The sequence below is a fragment of the Rousettus aegyptiacus genome, unplaced genomic scaffold (genome assembly GCF_014176215.1).
Source record: "Rousettus aegyptiacus isolate mRouAeg1 unplaced genomic scaffold, mRouAeg1.p scaffold_m13_p_7, whole genome shotgun sequence".
NCBI classification, from domain to species: Eukaryota; Metazoa; Chordata; class Mammalia; order Chiroptera; family Pteropodidae; genus Rousettus; species Rousettus aegyptiacus.
In genome coordinates this window covers 85,204,447-85,220,458 of record NW_023416310.1, presented here as the reverse complement: position 1 = coordinate 85,220,458, position 16,012 = coordinate 85,204,447, and the positions used below count along the sequence as shown (strand labels likewise).

At 42.5% G+C, this 16,012-nt stretch overlaps 1 protein-coding gene across 3 annotated transcripts in view; it reads left to right on the top strand.

The window, feature by feature from the left end:
- The window catches only part of ITK (IL2 inducible T cell kinase), a 49,620-nt gene that overhangs the window by 12,412 nt on the left and 21,196 nt on the right, over nucleotides 1–16,012 (top strand). For all 3 annotated transcript variants that reach the window (XM_016167106.2, XM_016167107.2, XM_016167105.2), the window contains exons 2-6: nucleotides 2,606–2,710; nucleotides 4,100–4,181; nucleotides 6,021–6,149; nucleotides 9,675–9,715; nucleotides 12,650–12,801. In XM_016167106.2, the coding sequence (XP_016022592.1) occupies nucleotides 2,606–2,710; nucleotides 4,100–4,181; nucleotides 6,021–6,149; nucleotides 9,675–9,715; nucleotides 12,650–12,801 (509 nt within the window). The remainder of the gene's footprint in view (nucleotides 1–2,605; nucleotides 2,711–4,099; nucleotides 4,182–6,020; nucleotides 6,150–9,674; nucleotides 9,716–12,649; nucleotides 12,802–16,012) is intronic.

The following is a 16,012-nucleotide window of genomic DNA, read 5'->3' as shown; positions in this document are numbered from 1 at the left end:
CCTGTGGAGAGACTGACGAAGCAGGATGGATCGTGAGAACCAGAGAACTCATTTGGGAATGAGAGTGAGTCTTGATGGTGAAACATGAAATCCAACCAACAGACCAAACCCGATGGCAGGCTCACCTGACAGACAGTTAAGGCACAAATGTCTTTTCAAATCCATGTTTGAGCTCAAATCAAGGAGATCATCTGAGTTTAGAGGAGAAGTCTGCCTTGGAGATCTTGAAGCCCTATTATCCAATAGGACAGCCATCGGCCATGTGTGGCTACTGAACACTCACAATGTGACAAGTTCAAATTGAGATGTGTTGTAAAATACATGATTTCAGACTTAGAATAAAAAAGTATTAATTGGTTATTGGTTATTACATGTGGAAATGATAATACTTTAGATATATGTATCAGGTTAAACAAAATATATTCTTCAAATTAATTTTACTTGTTTTTTTAGTGCGGCTATTAGAATATTTTAAATACATATTTGGTTGGCATTATGTTTCTATTGGATAGCCCTACTTTAGAATTTTGTGTAGAATTATTATCCCTATTCACGACTCCAGTTTCTATTTACCTCCATTTTATACCTTCATTCTGTTGATCTCAGGCCACTGACAATCAACACTGATCCAGAACTTTTCTACCCCAGGGCTTTTGTTCTTGCTGTTCACTCTACCTAGGATGCTCATTCATCCAGACCTTCTCATGTCTGGCTCCTTTATCAACTTTCCAATCTCAAACGCCCTCTCTCCAGAGAGGCCTGCTCTGACCACGAGTAGATCACACCGACCTCTTCTGTTTTCTTTAAAGCACTGGTTTATATAGCCTGGCTTCCCGACCTGACTGTGCGCTCCATGAGAAAGTCGACTGCATTCACCCCTCTATTTCCTGCCCTCAGAGCAGTGCCCAGCTAGCTTATAGCTGGCCCGCAATAAGTATTTCCCGAATCGCTAAATGCATTAATCTTAAATCTGATCGTTACTATTTAAACTGTGTTCCAACTTGTCACCCTTCATTCACATCATTCTGACTGAGCGCTTTCTGTGGGCCGGCCACTGTGCTACATCTTGGGAATAGGGTAACAGATGTCTTGGTCTATACTCTCTGGGAGCACAGGACTTAGTGAGTTCCAAGGACAAAACTGTCTGCAAATCGTGTTGCCGTATTACGGCCATAAGCTTTTGTTGCATTTCACTGTGTGTACTACTAAGGAAATAACCCAACACGGGTCTGAAAACAAGATAACCTCAAAGCTCAGACTCCCTGTTTACCCGGAGCTGCAGATGGTTGTCAAAAAGGCTGCTTCCCTGTACTCTTCTGCTGATAACCATTCCACAGACTGTGATTATGGGCAGGATCTAGTTGTGGAAGGCTCTAAATGAGAAGGTATTTGAGTCCAAAGGGCACATTTTTCAGAGATTTTTAAGGGAAGTCTGACCTGTTCGTACATCGCTAGATTACAAAGTGGTTGTGGACCACTGTGCGGAGCAGATGCTCGTTTTTGTTCGTATTGTGTATATTCTACAAATGTATGTGGGAAAGACAAAGGCATTCCAATGGTTAACCTTGACTGAGTCAGGGTTTCAGAAAAGGGCAGGACAATATGACACTATAAATGTCTTCTTCCTGTACCTCATATTGGTTTTTTTTTATTGTTGTTATTGTTGTTACAGTAACCATGGATAAATTTTGTACTTTCAAAAATAGTAATTTTTATAAAGAAAATTTTAAAAGAAGCTTCCCCGTGTTCAATAGAAGCTACCTCTCACATCTTGACTTTTTTTCATCTCAGTTCTGTGCCTCAGCTACTAAAGCAAAGGCGAGCAACCAGGCTGAGTATCAAAAAAATAGAAAATAAGGACTGATCTCACTTCTGAAGAATTCGATGGAGTCATGGTTCCCTGAATACTCACCTAGCACACTCGGTATATTACAATTCTCTTGCCATAGGACTTCCTTAACCTCCTTAATTGGGGGTGGGGGTATCCTTTATTGAGGGCATCCATTATAAGCCAGGTAATTTGCTTACATATTTTCATTTTATTTTCAAATCAACCTTTAAAGGTAGGTCTTACTATCTTTGCTTATCAGATGTGGAAATTGAAGTTCAAGGTTAGATGAATTGCCCAAGGTCATAGAGCTGGTTAGAGGCAGAGCCCAACTTTGAACTTAGGACCCTTTTGAAACTTTTGTCCAATTCACCATCATTTGCTACCTTTTTCTAAAGATAAGATATAATGAAATGTTTTGCAACTGGTTCCACAGATGAATTAAAGTCTATTCTCAATGGAAGCTCAATTCTAGGAACCTGTGAAAGGCTTCTAATCTCTAAAAGTTTTTCCTAACTGGCCTTCCACAGAGCCTGATAGCCCACTAATGGAATTAGTCCCATTGAGGAAAAATGATTCAAAGAGCATGTTCTCCTAGGAGCCTGCTCAGAGTATCCCTCTCAGGCACTGGGAGCAAAAAAGGGCCTTCTGGATATTGGAGGGGGAGTAGATTTATAAAACTAATGGATTTCATCTAGTAATGGATCTCTGCAAGCAACCTGGTTAAAAATATTGTCTTCTCTCTTTTTAAATGGGATGGGCTTTTTCTCCCCACAGAAAAAGCGCACGTTGAAGGGCTCCATTGAACTCTCCCGAATCAAATGTGTCGAGATTGTGAAAAGTGACATTAGCATCCCTTGCCACTATAAATACCCATTTCAGGTAAGTCCATCATGCTTAAGGGGACTAGCTTCTCTTTCCTTGTATGATGGCTGAAATCCTCAGTCATTTTAACAGAAGGCAGATAGGGTTGGCTCTAATCTAGGGTTAAAACTTACACCAAGACCAGAAGAAAGCTGCTGTGTTCTTTCAATCGATTACACATTTACTCATTCCTTCGATAAAGATTAAGCATGAAATTTTGAAGAAGTTGTCGTTCCTCATTCCCTTTTCCATTATGTCTTCCCAAACTCAAAGAAAGACCTAATTACTCTGCTCCTACGGGAAGGGGGGAAACTACTAAGGGCCCCAAGCTGAATGTTCTTTAAGTGCAGTTTACTCATGACTTGGGGCAACCAATGGCAATCTTTGGTTAGAAATTGCTTGAAGGTTCTGGGGTAAAAAATCAGATTTTACAATCTGAGAACTCTCTAGACTTGTTTCTGTCCAACCCAGTGGCCACCAGCTAGCCACATGTGGATGTTTAAATTTAAATGTGAATTGACTTAAATTAAACAATATTGAAAATTCAGCTCCCGAGTCACACTAAGCTGCACTGAATGAATGAACATTTCATGTGTTCGATAGCCACACGCGGCTAGTAGCTGCTGTATCGGACAGCACAGATAACAGAACACTTCCTTCGCTACAGAAAGTTCTATTGGACAGAGCTGGTGGAGAGTATCTGTAGTCTTTAGGCAGTGATGTTGTCTAAATCCTATTACCGCTCTTGGCTTTGTGACTCTAAGGTAGTGGCTGTCTCCTTGCACATCATAGGGTATCGTTCTCATCTGCCAATCTGAGAAGTAAATATTCTATTTTTAATGTGGCATAGAAAAAGACTTTTTTCCTACTAGAAAGGTGATTTCCATGAGATAGAATTTTAGGCCTGAAAGTAAAAGGAATAACATATTTTCCTGTCATTAAAATTCTAATTACATATGAGTGCATGAAAAATTACACATGAGCGCATGAAATTCAAAGATCTGCAGTCTAGTTAATAGCATTGGACCAGTGTCAGTTTCCTGGTTTTGAAAATGTACAGTGGTTGTATAAAATGTTTTCATTGGGTAAAAAGTACACAGGAACTCTGTACTATTTTTGGAACTTCTTAGGTATCTTAACATTATTTCAAAATAAGAAGTTTTTAAAATCTCAATTATACATTTGTCATCTAATATCTTACTCTTTCATATGCCGGAAATATTTTCTTTAACTACTAAAGAATTAATGTGAGAAATAAACTTGCCTTCAAGAGAACTCTTTCTCCAACTCCTGTAATTTAATGACATCTTAGAGACCCCACTCTTGGCCCAGTAAGCCAGGCTGGCCTGCTGTCAGTCATCCATCTCTGGGTGTGCTGCTCACCTTGAACTTTGTATGCGTCTTTAGGTTGTGCATGACAACTACCTCCTGTACGTGTTTGCTCCAGATCGCGAGAGCAGGCAGCGCTGGGTGCTGGCTCTTAAAGAAGGTAATTAACCTCCTGTGTGACTGAGTCCCTGAGACCCCTCAATCTTCCACTTGGCTTGGGTTCCACAGCAGAATAAAAGGCAGCTGATAGTCAAACATTTCTCCCTTTTGGTGTTGGTGGAAGGTCCCAACTTTTCAATCTGGGCCCAAGAGGCAACAACAAATACAGGGAGGATCATCAAACCCAGCCCATCACCTGTTTTTGTAAGGCTCCGAGCTAGGGATGATTTTTATATTTTTAAATGATTCCATTTTAAAGAGTTATATAAATTCCTATGTAGTATATCGATCGTGCTTGTTGTTGAGCAATACCTTAAATATTTACTATCAGCCCCTTTAAGTAAAAGTTTGCTGACTCCTGATGTGGTATGAAGAATAAGATAACACTAGCATAGACCCTTGAGTTAGAAGATCTGAGTTTGAATCCTGACTCTTTCACTACTAGCTATGTGGGTTTGGGCAACTTCCTCAACAGCTCTGTGCTTCAGTTTCCACACCTACTTTTAAAAAAGGAAAGAAGAAGGAATACTAACAATAGTACCTACCTCCAGAACTGCTGTGAGTAAAGCCCTTGCAATGAGCCTGGACCGTAGTCAGCACCCACTAAACGTTAGCTAGCATAAAACGTTTTCCGATCATCAGGAAAGGTGTTTCTTAAGGTTAGCCTTCTCGACAGCATAATTTGAGACAGCACAGAGTTTAGGTGCATGGGATGTGGAGCCAGGCTGCCAAGGTGAAAATCCCAGGTCTGCCAATTATTAGTGTGTAGCTTTGAGCAAATTCCTTGACTTTTCAGTGTCTCCATTCCGTCAGCTATAAATTCTGACTAATAACAACAGTCATAGGGTTATTGTGTGAACTAAATGAGTTATGACGTGTCAGACTTTTAGGACTATGCTCCCAAAAAGCACTCAATCAGTATTACTGTTATTATTATTATTTAGCCCGAAGCCCTGGATTTGCAAGAGAATTGAGTTCAAATATTAACGTCTCTAAGTAGTTATGGGGATGAAGGGTAAGCAAGCCATTTTGGAACCACAGGAGCCACGTTGCCTCTATCTGAAAACTAAGAATAAAAATGCAAATCTTATCTTCTTCCAAGGTTGCCGTGAGTCTCAAATGGGATGTAAACAAGCAAGGCTGGGTAAACTGAAAAAAGCTCTCAAGTTTAACAGTCACGGGGCAAAGAACAAACACTAAAGTAAAAAGTAATCAAAAGAGCGCCAACTATGTCCACTGTCCGTCCTCCCTCTGTGAAGGGGGTTCACTCATCGGCAGCTAAAGCTAGAAGGAGCACTAAAGATAATCTGTCTAGTTCTCCGGTTTTTATACTTCTTTTTTTCTTTTCTTTTCTTTTTTTTTTTTCAGCAGGAGAGTCTCTTTTTTTCTTTTCTTGCCATAATCTTACTTTGAAACCACAGATCTAGAAGGGATAGAAGCAAAGTTGCTGTGGTTGAAGGTGGGAGAGATGGAGGGGGGAATCTCACCTACTTAATCTTTCCATTACCCCTGAGGCACTTTTGTGGGGCCCACTAACCCTGTCTAACAATCTCATCGCACGATGGGGAAACCGAGGCTCAGTTGAGGGTTTTGCCTAACTTAAGGACACACGACTTACTTGAGTCAAAGCCAGACGTGAGCCTGAATCTGCTGATACCTAAATCCAACACACACCCCACCACGAATGTGTGTATTAGGGGAAGGGGCCGTTTTTTTGACTATTCTGAGTGCTGGTCACTCCAGCTCACACAGCTGGGTCCAATCTCAAGGAGCTAGAAGTTTGGTGGCCTAGATAGATTGATCCAAAAATAACTCTTCTCCTGGTGCCAACCCTTTTCAGAAACGAGGAATAATAACAGTTTGGTGCCCAAGTATCATCCTAATTTCTGGATGGATGGGAGGTGGAGGTGCTGTGCTCAGCTGGAGAAGCTTGCCGTTGGCTGTGCCCACTACGATCCGACGAAGAACGGTAAGACACCGAGAATGCTCCTTTCTTTTTGTCAAACGAATGACCTTTCTACTAGAAAGCAAAAGCTCTCAGCTTCCCGTCATCAGGGATGTCAGAGACTGAATGTAAAATTCTACATTTTCAGAATTTTCAAAGGGAAATCATCTGCCTCTACTACCGGCCTGTTGGTTTTTTTTTTTTTTTTTTTTTGTCTCAAAACTTATGTCTTTATGCCTTCTTGCTACTCAAAGCATGGTCCTGGGACTAGCGGTATGAACATCATATGGGAGCCAGTTAGAAATGCAAATTCTCTGACCCCATTCCAGGTCTACCAGATTAGAATTCGTATTTTAACAAGATCCCCAGAAGATCTGTGTGCATGGTAATGTTTGAGAAGCACTGCTATAACCTTCGAGCTAGGAAATTTGAGTGGCATGGTCCACTTAAATCTTACGTTGTAGGGGACAGCCTTAAGAGGTATACGATATTTATTTTTTACAGCGTCATCACAGCACACATGTGTTTAATTGCACAAGTTCAACTCTATGCACTCAGTAGGGCGGCGGGGGGAGGGGAGAAAGTAAAACCAAAACAACTGTTTATTTTGCAATGTGGCTTTTTTTTTTTTACCTCTTCTTCTAACTTGCCATCGACCTGCATGATCTCAGAGAAAAGGAGAACTATAGCCTGAAAATGAAAGACATTGTTTCTTGGCATTTGAGCTCAAAGGCCCAGGTCCCAGGGATCGGAGTACAACTCTATTTCGCCTTATGTGATGACTTTGGGACCTGAACCCCCAATGAAATGCATTCTACTCTGATGTACTTTTATGTGCATTATGCTCCCATTCACCGCAGACATCTGGGTTATATGGTGTGATGTTAAAGAACGAGAAGGCCTGAGCAGTTCAGCACGCTCGAGGTCACATGGCTAGGACATGCTCTGCAAAGCCACTCTTGAATAGGAATGATGGATCACGTGGGTTGTTTTGCTTCCGTTCCCCTCTCCATTCAACCTCTCTTACCCTAGTTATCTTTTCTCATATGTCAGTTTCTTTTTCTCATTAAAACCTAGAACCTCAGATTGACAACCCCAGGCAGATGTGCTAAATGTAACACGTGGCTGGATTTTCCATGGCTTCCTGAGTCACAGCTCCTTTCAGTACTACTTTAAAAACTACTGCTTCTCACCCTCCACCTAGGAAGAGAAAGTTCAAGGTTACAAGTCCCTTGGCCCAGAGAATAATATTCACTTAGTTTTGGAAGTCAGCAATCCCCCACATTAACCCTGTTGACCATACCCCCAAAGGTGCATAATGAAAAGGAAATGTAAGCTTTTATATGGGGAGAATCCACCACAATGACAAGATGGCATCGGCTGACCTCAGTGAATGACAATCCCTTCCAAAACCAGAAATCTGGTCTCCAAATTCCTGCCAGCACCTTGCTGTGGGCCCTTGAATGAGTCACTTGGCCATCACGCATCCTAATATGTCAAATACCTCTAAAATATCAGGGGATGTTTTTGGGACCCTAACATGAAATATTCACAAAGTCCCCTTCCAGTTCTGAGATCCTTTGAATTTACATTTCTGTTTTGCTGTCTTCACCATGGGTGGCACAGCACTTCCCCTTCAGGGCACACAGCATTTCCCTCCACCGAGTGTAGATACATGACTGCGGCACGAGGAGTGTCTGAATGACTCACTGGGACAATGCCCGGGGAGGGCTGGCCACGCTGAGCTCCTCCCCGCGTGAAGCCAGGACCTAACCACTGTGCAGTCACTGCCAATGGTCCTGCCTTTGTGTGGACACCTGCAGCCATCTCCCCATCTGGCCACGTCCTCATTCTACCTTTTCTGGCTTGGTTTAAATAACCTCATGCACCACCGCTGGCCGAACTGAGGGCAGAGGCTGTGAGAAGCACACTGCACATCGCACACAGCACATGGTCACTTGCTCTGGGCGAAGCCTCCCAGGGTTCTGGTATGGGGCACACATACAGTGCTGGGTCTAAGACAACAGAGCAAAAAACCCTTGGGGTGACTCCCAGCGCCATCACTTCCTTGCTGTGTGACTTCACATATGTTACTTAACCTCTCTGAGGCTCTAAACCAGTTTCCTCTTCTGTAAAATGGGGACAATGATAATAAGTAGCCACTTTATGGGGTTGTAGAAAGCTCTTAGCTGCTGGCACTTACTGAGCTCTCAATAAATGACGATTGTGCCTACTAGTCTTTCTTATTTATGGACAAAGAATGTAAAGCTGAGCTATAACAGTACGTAGGTACATGTCTGGGAAGCAGCAGAGGTGGTTGAGTAAAAGTGGACCTGACTATGCCCAAGCCACAGAAACTTCCATTTACATAACCAGAACTGGCCCTGATCTCACCACATGCCAACCTCACACAGAAGGAGAGGAAGGAAGGCCAGAGGAAGAAGAGAGAGAGACCGGTCACGGAATGTTAAGGGCCAGAAGGGGCCAAGGCCACACAGCTGGTGTGTGGTAGAGCTGGGGTTACAATGCCCACGTCCTGGCTCCAAGCTGAGTGCAGAATAGCACCCGTGCTTCCTATTATGTTGGTTTTCCTTCTCTGTTAATTGCATACCCCATACCCCACCCTGCCCTTGCTCAAGGAGTTAGCACAGGGGCTGGGCGCCTGTGTCAATGTGAGAACCTCTGCTTACCACATCCCTGAAGTGAGCTGTGCAACTTCCAGTCAACCTCAAACAGAAATAAGAAGCTCGCCACCTATTCATTCAGCCCAATCCCTTCTTAACTCGGATTGTTAAAGTAGTCTCTGAATTAAGCGATGCCTGTACACTGCCTCCTATATGACATCTACTCCCAGGCACACTGGGTCCATCGAATCTAGGCCTGACCTTTTCAATGCCTCAAAGAAGAAATACAGAGAGACGGAGATGAAGAAATGAAAAGAGAAAAACGAAGTGAAAGAAGACAGAAGAAAGGAAGGAAGCAATAAAGAGAAGGAGACATGAGACTTGGAGACACGAAGAGATAAACGGGGGTGGGCGTGCCGTGCGGGGGAGGTGTTAAGGTAACTAAGAGTGACTCCAGCCTCGCAAAAGGCAGCACAGTGACCTCCCCCTCGCCCGCCCCCTCCTCAAGCCCACAACAGCATCAGGAAGCCCGTGAGTCACTGTTCCCCTGAGTCACCCATTCCCACTCCTGGGCTTAGCAGGTGGCAGGCGCCTTGGTGGAAGTCTCTGTGCCTGCAGGGAAGGACACGGGCCTAGTCCTTGTGTCAGCGAACTTTGGATTAGGCTTTGCCCGGGGACACGGAAAAAGAGGCTCAGAATATTGGCTTCTGAAAATTCCTGGTGTCTCCTAGAAAATGAAATGGGGAACCAGCAAGTTGAAAGCTACAGCAGAGATTCTGACAAGGCCGATATTCATTGCTCTGTGTCTCACTGTCTCCTTCTGGCCCCTTTTCTTCTGCTAAAAAGCCCCCTGACTGCTCACCCACCTCCTGCTGGGGACGTTCAGTTTCAGGTTCATTTTCTTTTGCTGTTTTTCTCATTTCAGCATCAAAGAAGCCTCTTCCTCCTACTCCTGAAGACAACAGGGTGAGTGAGCACTCAATTCGGGGTGCGGGTGGGCCCACAGTGCCATAGGCTGCTTGTCTGGCCTGTTTCCACTTGCATTTATCCTGTCTGCCGAGATTCCTCATGCCCTGGACAAGTGCAACAGACCGTTGTGATTCGGCTGAACTCAAATCCTGGGTTTCAGGGGCCTGACCTGTCTCATGGGTCTGTTCACGTAGAAGGACCACTCGGCTGCTAAATCTTCACTTCCCCTTATTCACTCGACAAACACCTCTGGGTATCACGCTGTGCATCCAGCCGCCTGACGGCTTAGGAGTATCATAACAGCTCATGTCTATGTAAAACGGCATGGTTACACCTTGACATGCGAGCACTTTGGAAGCATACCCTTGATGATACTCTGAGACCCCTTGGAGGGGCAGCGTCCACCCTGCGTCCCATCAAAGGGCCTTTGCAATCTAGTTTCGACTGCACATCTAAATCCATTGCAACATTTCTCACCTTGAGCCACTTGAATTAATTTCTCCCTTCATTTTCATGCTCTGTCCCCTAATGGGCGGTGGCATCTTACAGTGGCACCTAGAGAAGCTCTGTTTCTAATCCAGCCTGAGTGAATAGGCCTGATGCTCTGTGTGAGGGTGACTGTGGAACAGGGCTGGTCCTGCAGAGGGTTGAGGGTGGCCGTTTTTGTTCTGGATGAAGAATAGTCACGATCAGAGTAATCGACAATCCCAGGCCTCTAAGCCTGGGGGTGCAAACGAGGTCATGTTTCATATCAAAGCCCCAATATCAGCTTCTCTTGGCCCCCCTGCTCACACATAAACTCAGGCCTTCCTTCAAAGTCCCTCCCCATCAACCCAGAAGGGGTTCCTGACGGCCGACTCAGGAACTTGTTCTCCTGTGTTCTTTCTCCTTGGCTTCCTGCTAAGGCACCCTATCCCTGCCACTGCTGTGTGGGTTCTCTGAGGGTGGGAAGGTCCATCTCAGCCTGGTGGATCTCTCTTCAACTGGGGCCAGGTGAGCTCTTAGGACCAAGGTCTTCCTGAGCCTTGCAGCCACTCATCCACTCATGCTACAACTTACCTCCTGGTCACCCAAGCAGTCCTCCTGGAGCCCAGACTCTCAGTTTCTCCAAATGCCATCTCTTCATTTTCTCACGCTAATCTAGTGGTCCCTAACCCAATACTCCCTTTTTATGCCAAATATTTTGCAAAGCCCCTTTTGTTAAGCTGAAAAAAAAATTCATAGATAATACAACTTATATAAGCACATACATTTAAAAGAATCAATACATGCTCTGATTGTAACTTTTTAAAAGGGAAAAAAATAATTTACACAAAATAACATGTGTTTCTGCATACAATTACTGAGGCATGACTATCCTGGAAGACATAATGAAATAGTCCATTGTTTGCACCTGTGGGTCAAATTCCAGTGAATTAGGCAGTTCAAATGCAACTGATGTGGGAATGTTGTACTTGTGACTTGAAACTGTGTTACCATCTGTGATACGATTTTCCAAAATGGAGAACAACTCTTGGTAAAGCCCTGAATTAAACATAGTCTTCCCTCAATGTGCAACGTGGCTGCATTCCTAGGAAACTGAATACTTTGTACAAGGTAGAGGTATTACTGTATATTTTATTATCAGTATGTTTCTTGCCACTCAAATGTCTAACAGGACATTCAGAAGTTGTACAGGATGTGGGATACTGCAGAGAGTTTTGCATTCTCGGCCCTCTTCCATTAAATGCTAGTAGCACACCTCAATCTCTGTGACATTCAAAACACCCCCACAGGTGTCCAAAACGCCCCCTGTGGAAAGGTAGCAGTGTGGTTTGAGAACCTTGCTCTGGGGGATTAACCAGTTGGGCCTCTAATGAGATGAATGCAATGTCATATCCCTCCTTTCTCTTCAGATGCCCTAGAACACAACTCCTTCTTCCATGAGCTCTTGGGGCAAAAGCCTCAGACCCATCAACTCTTGTTCATAGAAACCAATATACCATGTCACATGCTCCAGAAATTTCTAGACTTTAAATTCCAATCTGGGCTCAGCTGGGTTGACGTACACAGCAGTATGACAAGTCTCCTTTTTATTTTTTTTTTAGCTTTAGTATTTTTATGCTATCAAATGCTTCAATGTACTCAGAGAACTTTTGACTTTTGACAACAAATCTCATTCTAGACAGCAATCTCACAAAATCTACCAACCCATAGCAGGTGTGGCCATCCTGAACTCTTGCGATTGTTTGTCTTACAGTCTCTTTTTCATGTCCTCAATATTTCGTCTTAAGAAAGATAATGAGAAGTAGAGACATAGGCAAAAGAGCCCGCAAGAGGAAATAGGAAGCCCATGTGCTGTAGCAGAAAGAGTATTAAGACTAATTCAAGTGCTAAACTGGGCCACATCCATTGCCCCAGTTGGGCCTCAGTTTCTCCATTCAAAACAAAAGAGTGGATTAAATGATCTCTCAGAGGCATTCCTGCTCCAATAGCCTATGATTCAGATAAACCCACAAATCAAATCGGATAAGCATGGACTACATGATTTGGCATTGACTGTATCACCTTTGACAAGAATGTGATGCTTCTGGCAAAGAGGCTGCAAAATGTGACATGGTGTAACTGGAGAAACCAGAAGACTTTCGTGAAAAACATGTGGCTGCTTGGAATTCACTGTGGTCAGAATTTACCTCGAAGAATGGGAGGGGTGTTGAATTTTAGGTATTGAACCTCTCTGTGTGATATTCAGCACCATAATCCTAACTCATAAAGAAAGCCAACTAGAGGAAGGCAAATGGTCTCAGAAAATACCTCCAACGGATTGTGGGACCTGGTGTTTGATCTGGCACCGACTCAGCAGCAAGTTACAGCTCGGGGCCTTGCTGACCTTGCTCTGCAGTTCAGCTCCTTTCTACATCTTTGCCTGATTTTGTTGTCTCCCTTCTCCAGCGATCACTTCAGGAACATGAAGAAACCCTGGTCATTGCCTTGTATGACTACCAAACAAACGACCCCCAGGAGCTGACGCTGCAGCGCAATGAGGAGTACTACCTGATGGACAGTTCTGAGATTCACTGGTGGAGAGTTCAAGACAGGAATGGGTAAGGCACCTTTGTGGTTGCTGTCCAGCATTTGGGGTGAAGTGGGAGCAAAGGAAGTGCTGGGGGCTTTGTCCTGCCTCTTAGCCTGACCACTGCACTGAGTTAGGAGAGGAGAGCCGAGGCAGAAGGAAAAGGAAGGAAGAAGTAATTGAGGGGTGTCTTGCTGCTCCTCAGAAGTAGCTGGGAGGCAGCCACTAGCTATCATTGCTTCCTGCACCCCATCAAGCTTTCCCAGCCTCTAAACTCATCTAAAAATCTCCTAGGTTTTTCCATTGATGTCCACGGTTTGGGAGATAGGCAATTTGTTCCACAAGGAAGCACTATTGCTCTTGAGTGTTTAAGTAAGACTGAAGGTACATCCTATTGTGAAGGGCTTATTTTTGGTGGGAAGAAGAGCTGTGTAGAGATGGTGTGAATTAGTAGTCACATTAAGGAGCATCAGGAAGAAGATACTGAACTAAAGATTTAGCTCCACCAACAATCTTTGAACTGGCCATCCAGATAATCCATGGAGAAAATAAGGTTGCACAAAATACCATTGCCCACGATGGGACCTTGGAATAAAAAAATCTTATGAGCCCTTCTCTGATCTTAAGCACAGCAAAATTATTATTAACCTTCCGAATGCTTTGGGATGTGTATGACTTAGATACTGATGCTTTGTTTAAAGGCATCAGATTCACACTACTTTATAAGGCTTTATTTTTTCTTTTTAATATATCAGAAGTATTTAGGATTTCAATGACCACATAAATTCAATCCAATACAAAAAATGAACTATAATTTAGCAAATTCTCTTGTTGGGCTCTTAGGTTATTTCCAATATTTTGCAAATATTAACAGCACTTCAGTGAACAGTCTTGTATTAATATTAATGGTTTAAACATTTTTTAAATATGAGGTTATGATTAGTTTAAAAATATAAAAAAGAGGAAAAAAAAAGCTCCACCATTGCAACATCTGCATAGCTTATGTCAATATTTTATTTTAAAAAAGTAAGTCGAGAGAAATATACATGAAAAAATAAGTCACTCTTCATTTGTTTCCATATTAATTCCAAAAATAATCATTATTAATATTTTTTTGTGTAACCTAGACGAACAAAAATTAAACATATACAAATGCAGTCTTTTGAAAATTTCCACTAAAGCAATCCATGCTGCTTTTCACCTTGCTTGTAACCTTTAATGATATATGTTGGAGATCTTCTCATATTAGCAGCTATAAATCTACCTTACTTTAAAAATAATCGCTTAGTTTTAAAATGTACACATGTATTATTTTGCTCCTTCTAATATCGTTTAAGTATTTAAATAATCTTTTATGGTGAGACATTTTGTTTCCAAGTTATTTGTTTTCTTCGTTATTTTAAATAAGGCTGCACTGAGGATCTTGTATTGCTCATTGGCAATCTTTTGAAAAAATATATTAAAAATATATATATTATTTGAAAACATATTTTTATTTACAAAATATATATCTCACATTTCTAACTATGGAATTGTTGAGTCAGAGTATGTTACATCTTAATTTTGATAGGTAAGTCTCTCAAAAAGGTTGTCGGATTTACATTCTCACCAACAGCATATGTGAGTGGCCACACTAAATATCATTAAACAGACACACACACACACACACACACACACACACACACACACGCAATCTGATCAGTAAAAAAAAAGGAGTTACAAGTTTCTTTAAGGCTTTACTTTTTACATGCACCAAAACTTCCATTTTCAAGGCATCTTCTCTTTAAGAAGCCTCATCGACTCCACTGTAGGGTGAATGAGGGAGAGGTATAAAATACAACCAGATCAAGATCTGTGGTCTGAGAGGCAGTGTCACTTGCTTGCTGAGAATAGAGCCCAAAGCCCCTCGTTCAAAACCTCAGGCTTCTCTATTTGACTCTTGGAGGCAAACAAGGATGGGCTCATCACCTTCTCTCTGCCTATTATGGGAAGGCCTTATCAGAAACAGGTTCAAGAGAGCCCGGTTCTACAAACATCAGAGGAACTTACTCAGAAATTCATCCCTTCAATCAACTGACATTTATTTAGCACACCTGATGTGCCAGGAAATTTCTTCTCCTGGGTCTCACTTCTCCAAATGAGAGTGTACCCTTTATTCAGGGGCCTGTGGAAAGACTCAACTGTGCACTTCAAAGGACTTCGAAGAGGACACCCCAGAGGCCAACCAGCACATGGGAATTTCCCAGTTTGCTTTGTAATAGTGCAGTATAGTGGAAAGTACACAGGATGGCGAGACAGAAGAGTTGGGTGTTAGTGTCAGCTGCTCTTGATGTTTATGGCTTTGGAAAAGTCACTCAACCCCTGTGAATCCATTTCCTTGTCTGCAAAATGCAGATGATACTATCTGTTTTGTCTCTCTCAGGATGTCGAGAAAATTAATGAGCCGATGAAAGCGAAAGAGCTTTGTAAATTCTGCATCCACATGCAAGTGAAGAGGATTATCATCATTTGTGCAGACAACCCAGCTTGGGCACATTAAAACACAGTTATTCCATTTGAAAGCAAAAATAATATTTTACATATGAATATAATTGTAAAGATCGGGTGTGGCAAAAACATTTAATTAAGAGGAGTTCCAAGAGAGAGAGATAAATGAAATAGCACATTTCAGAACAAGTTGACTCCCATCAGTTGGCACGGACTGCCCTAGGCACTGTGTTAAGGGTGATTCTGAGCCTGGATGCCCAATTCTCCAAAGAAAGCATAGCAGTGTCAGCCATGGGCACAAGAAGTGAGATAATCAGCCCATATTTGACAGTCCATATTTGTCACTCCTCAGAACAATTTCGTGAAATAGATTACACATTCCCCATTAAATATAATCACTAAATTTAAAAAAAAATGGCCTTATTACACAATAATTAAAACATTTTACAGAGTAAAGAGCAAGAAACTTCCAGGCATCTTTTGATTGGCGAAGTCAGGGGGATCTTTATGTGTAACCTAGTTTAGGTTTCTCATTTTACAGGTGAAGGGACACTGTTTTCATGTATTAAATGTGATAATAAGTGTGAAAGTGCTTTGAAAAGGACAAAGCTACACACAAATGTGAAGTATGTTGTCATGCTTATTCCTGTTCGAAAGAGACTCCCACTCCCAAATCCAGCATGACGTTATCCTTTTTTCTCATTAAAAAATATCGGGCCTCGAATTAAAACTTACAATGCTGACCGGCAGCATCT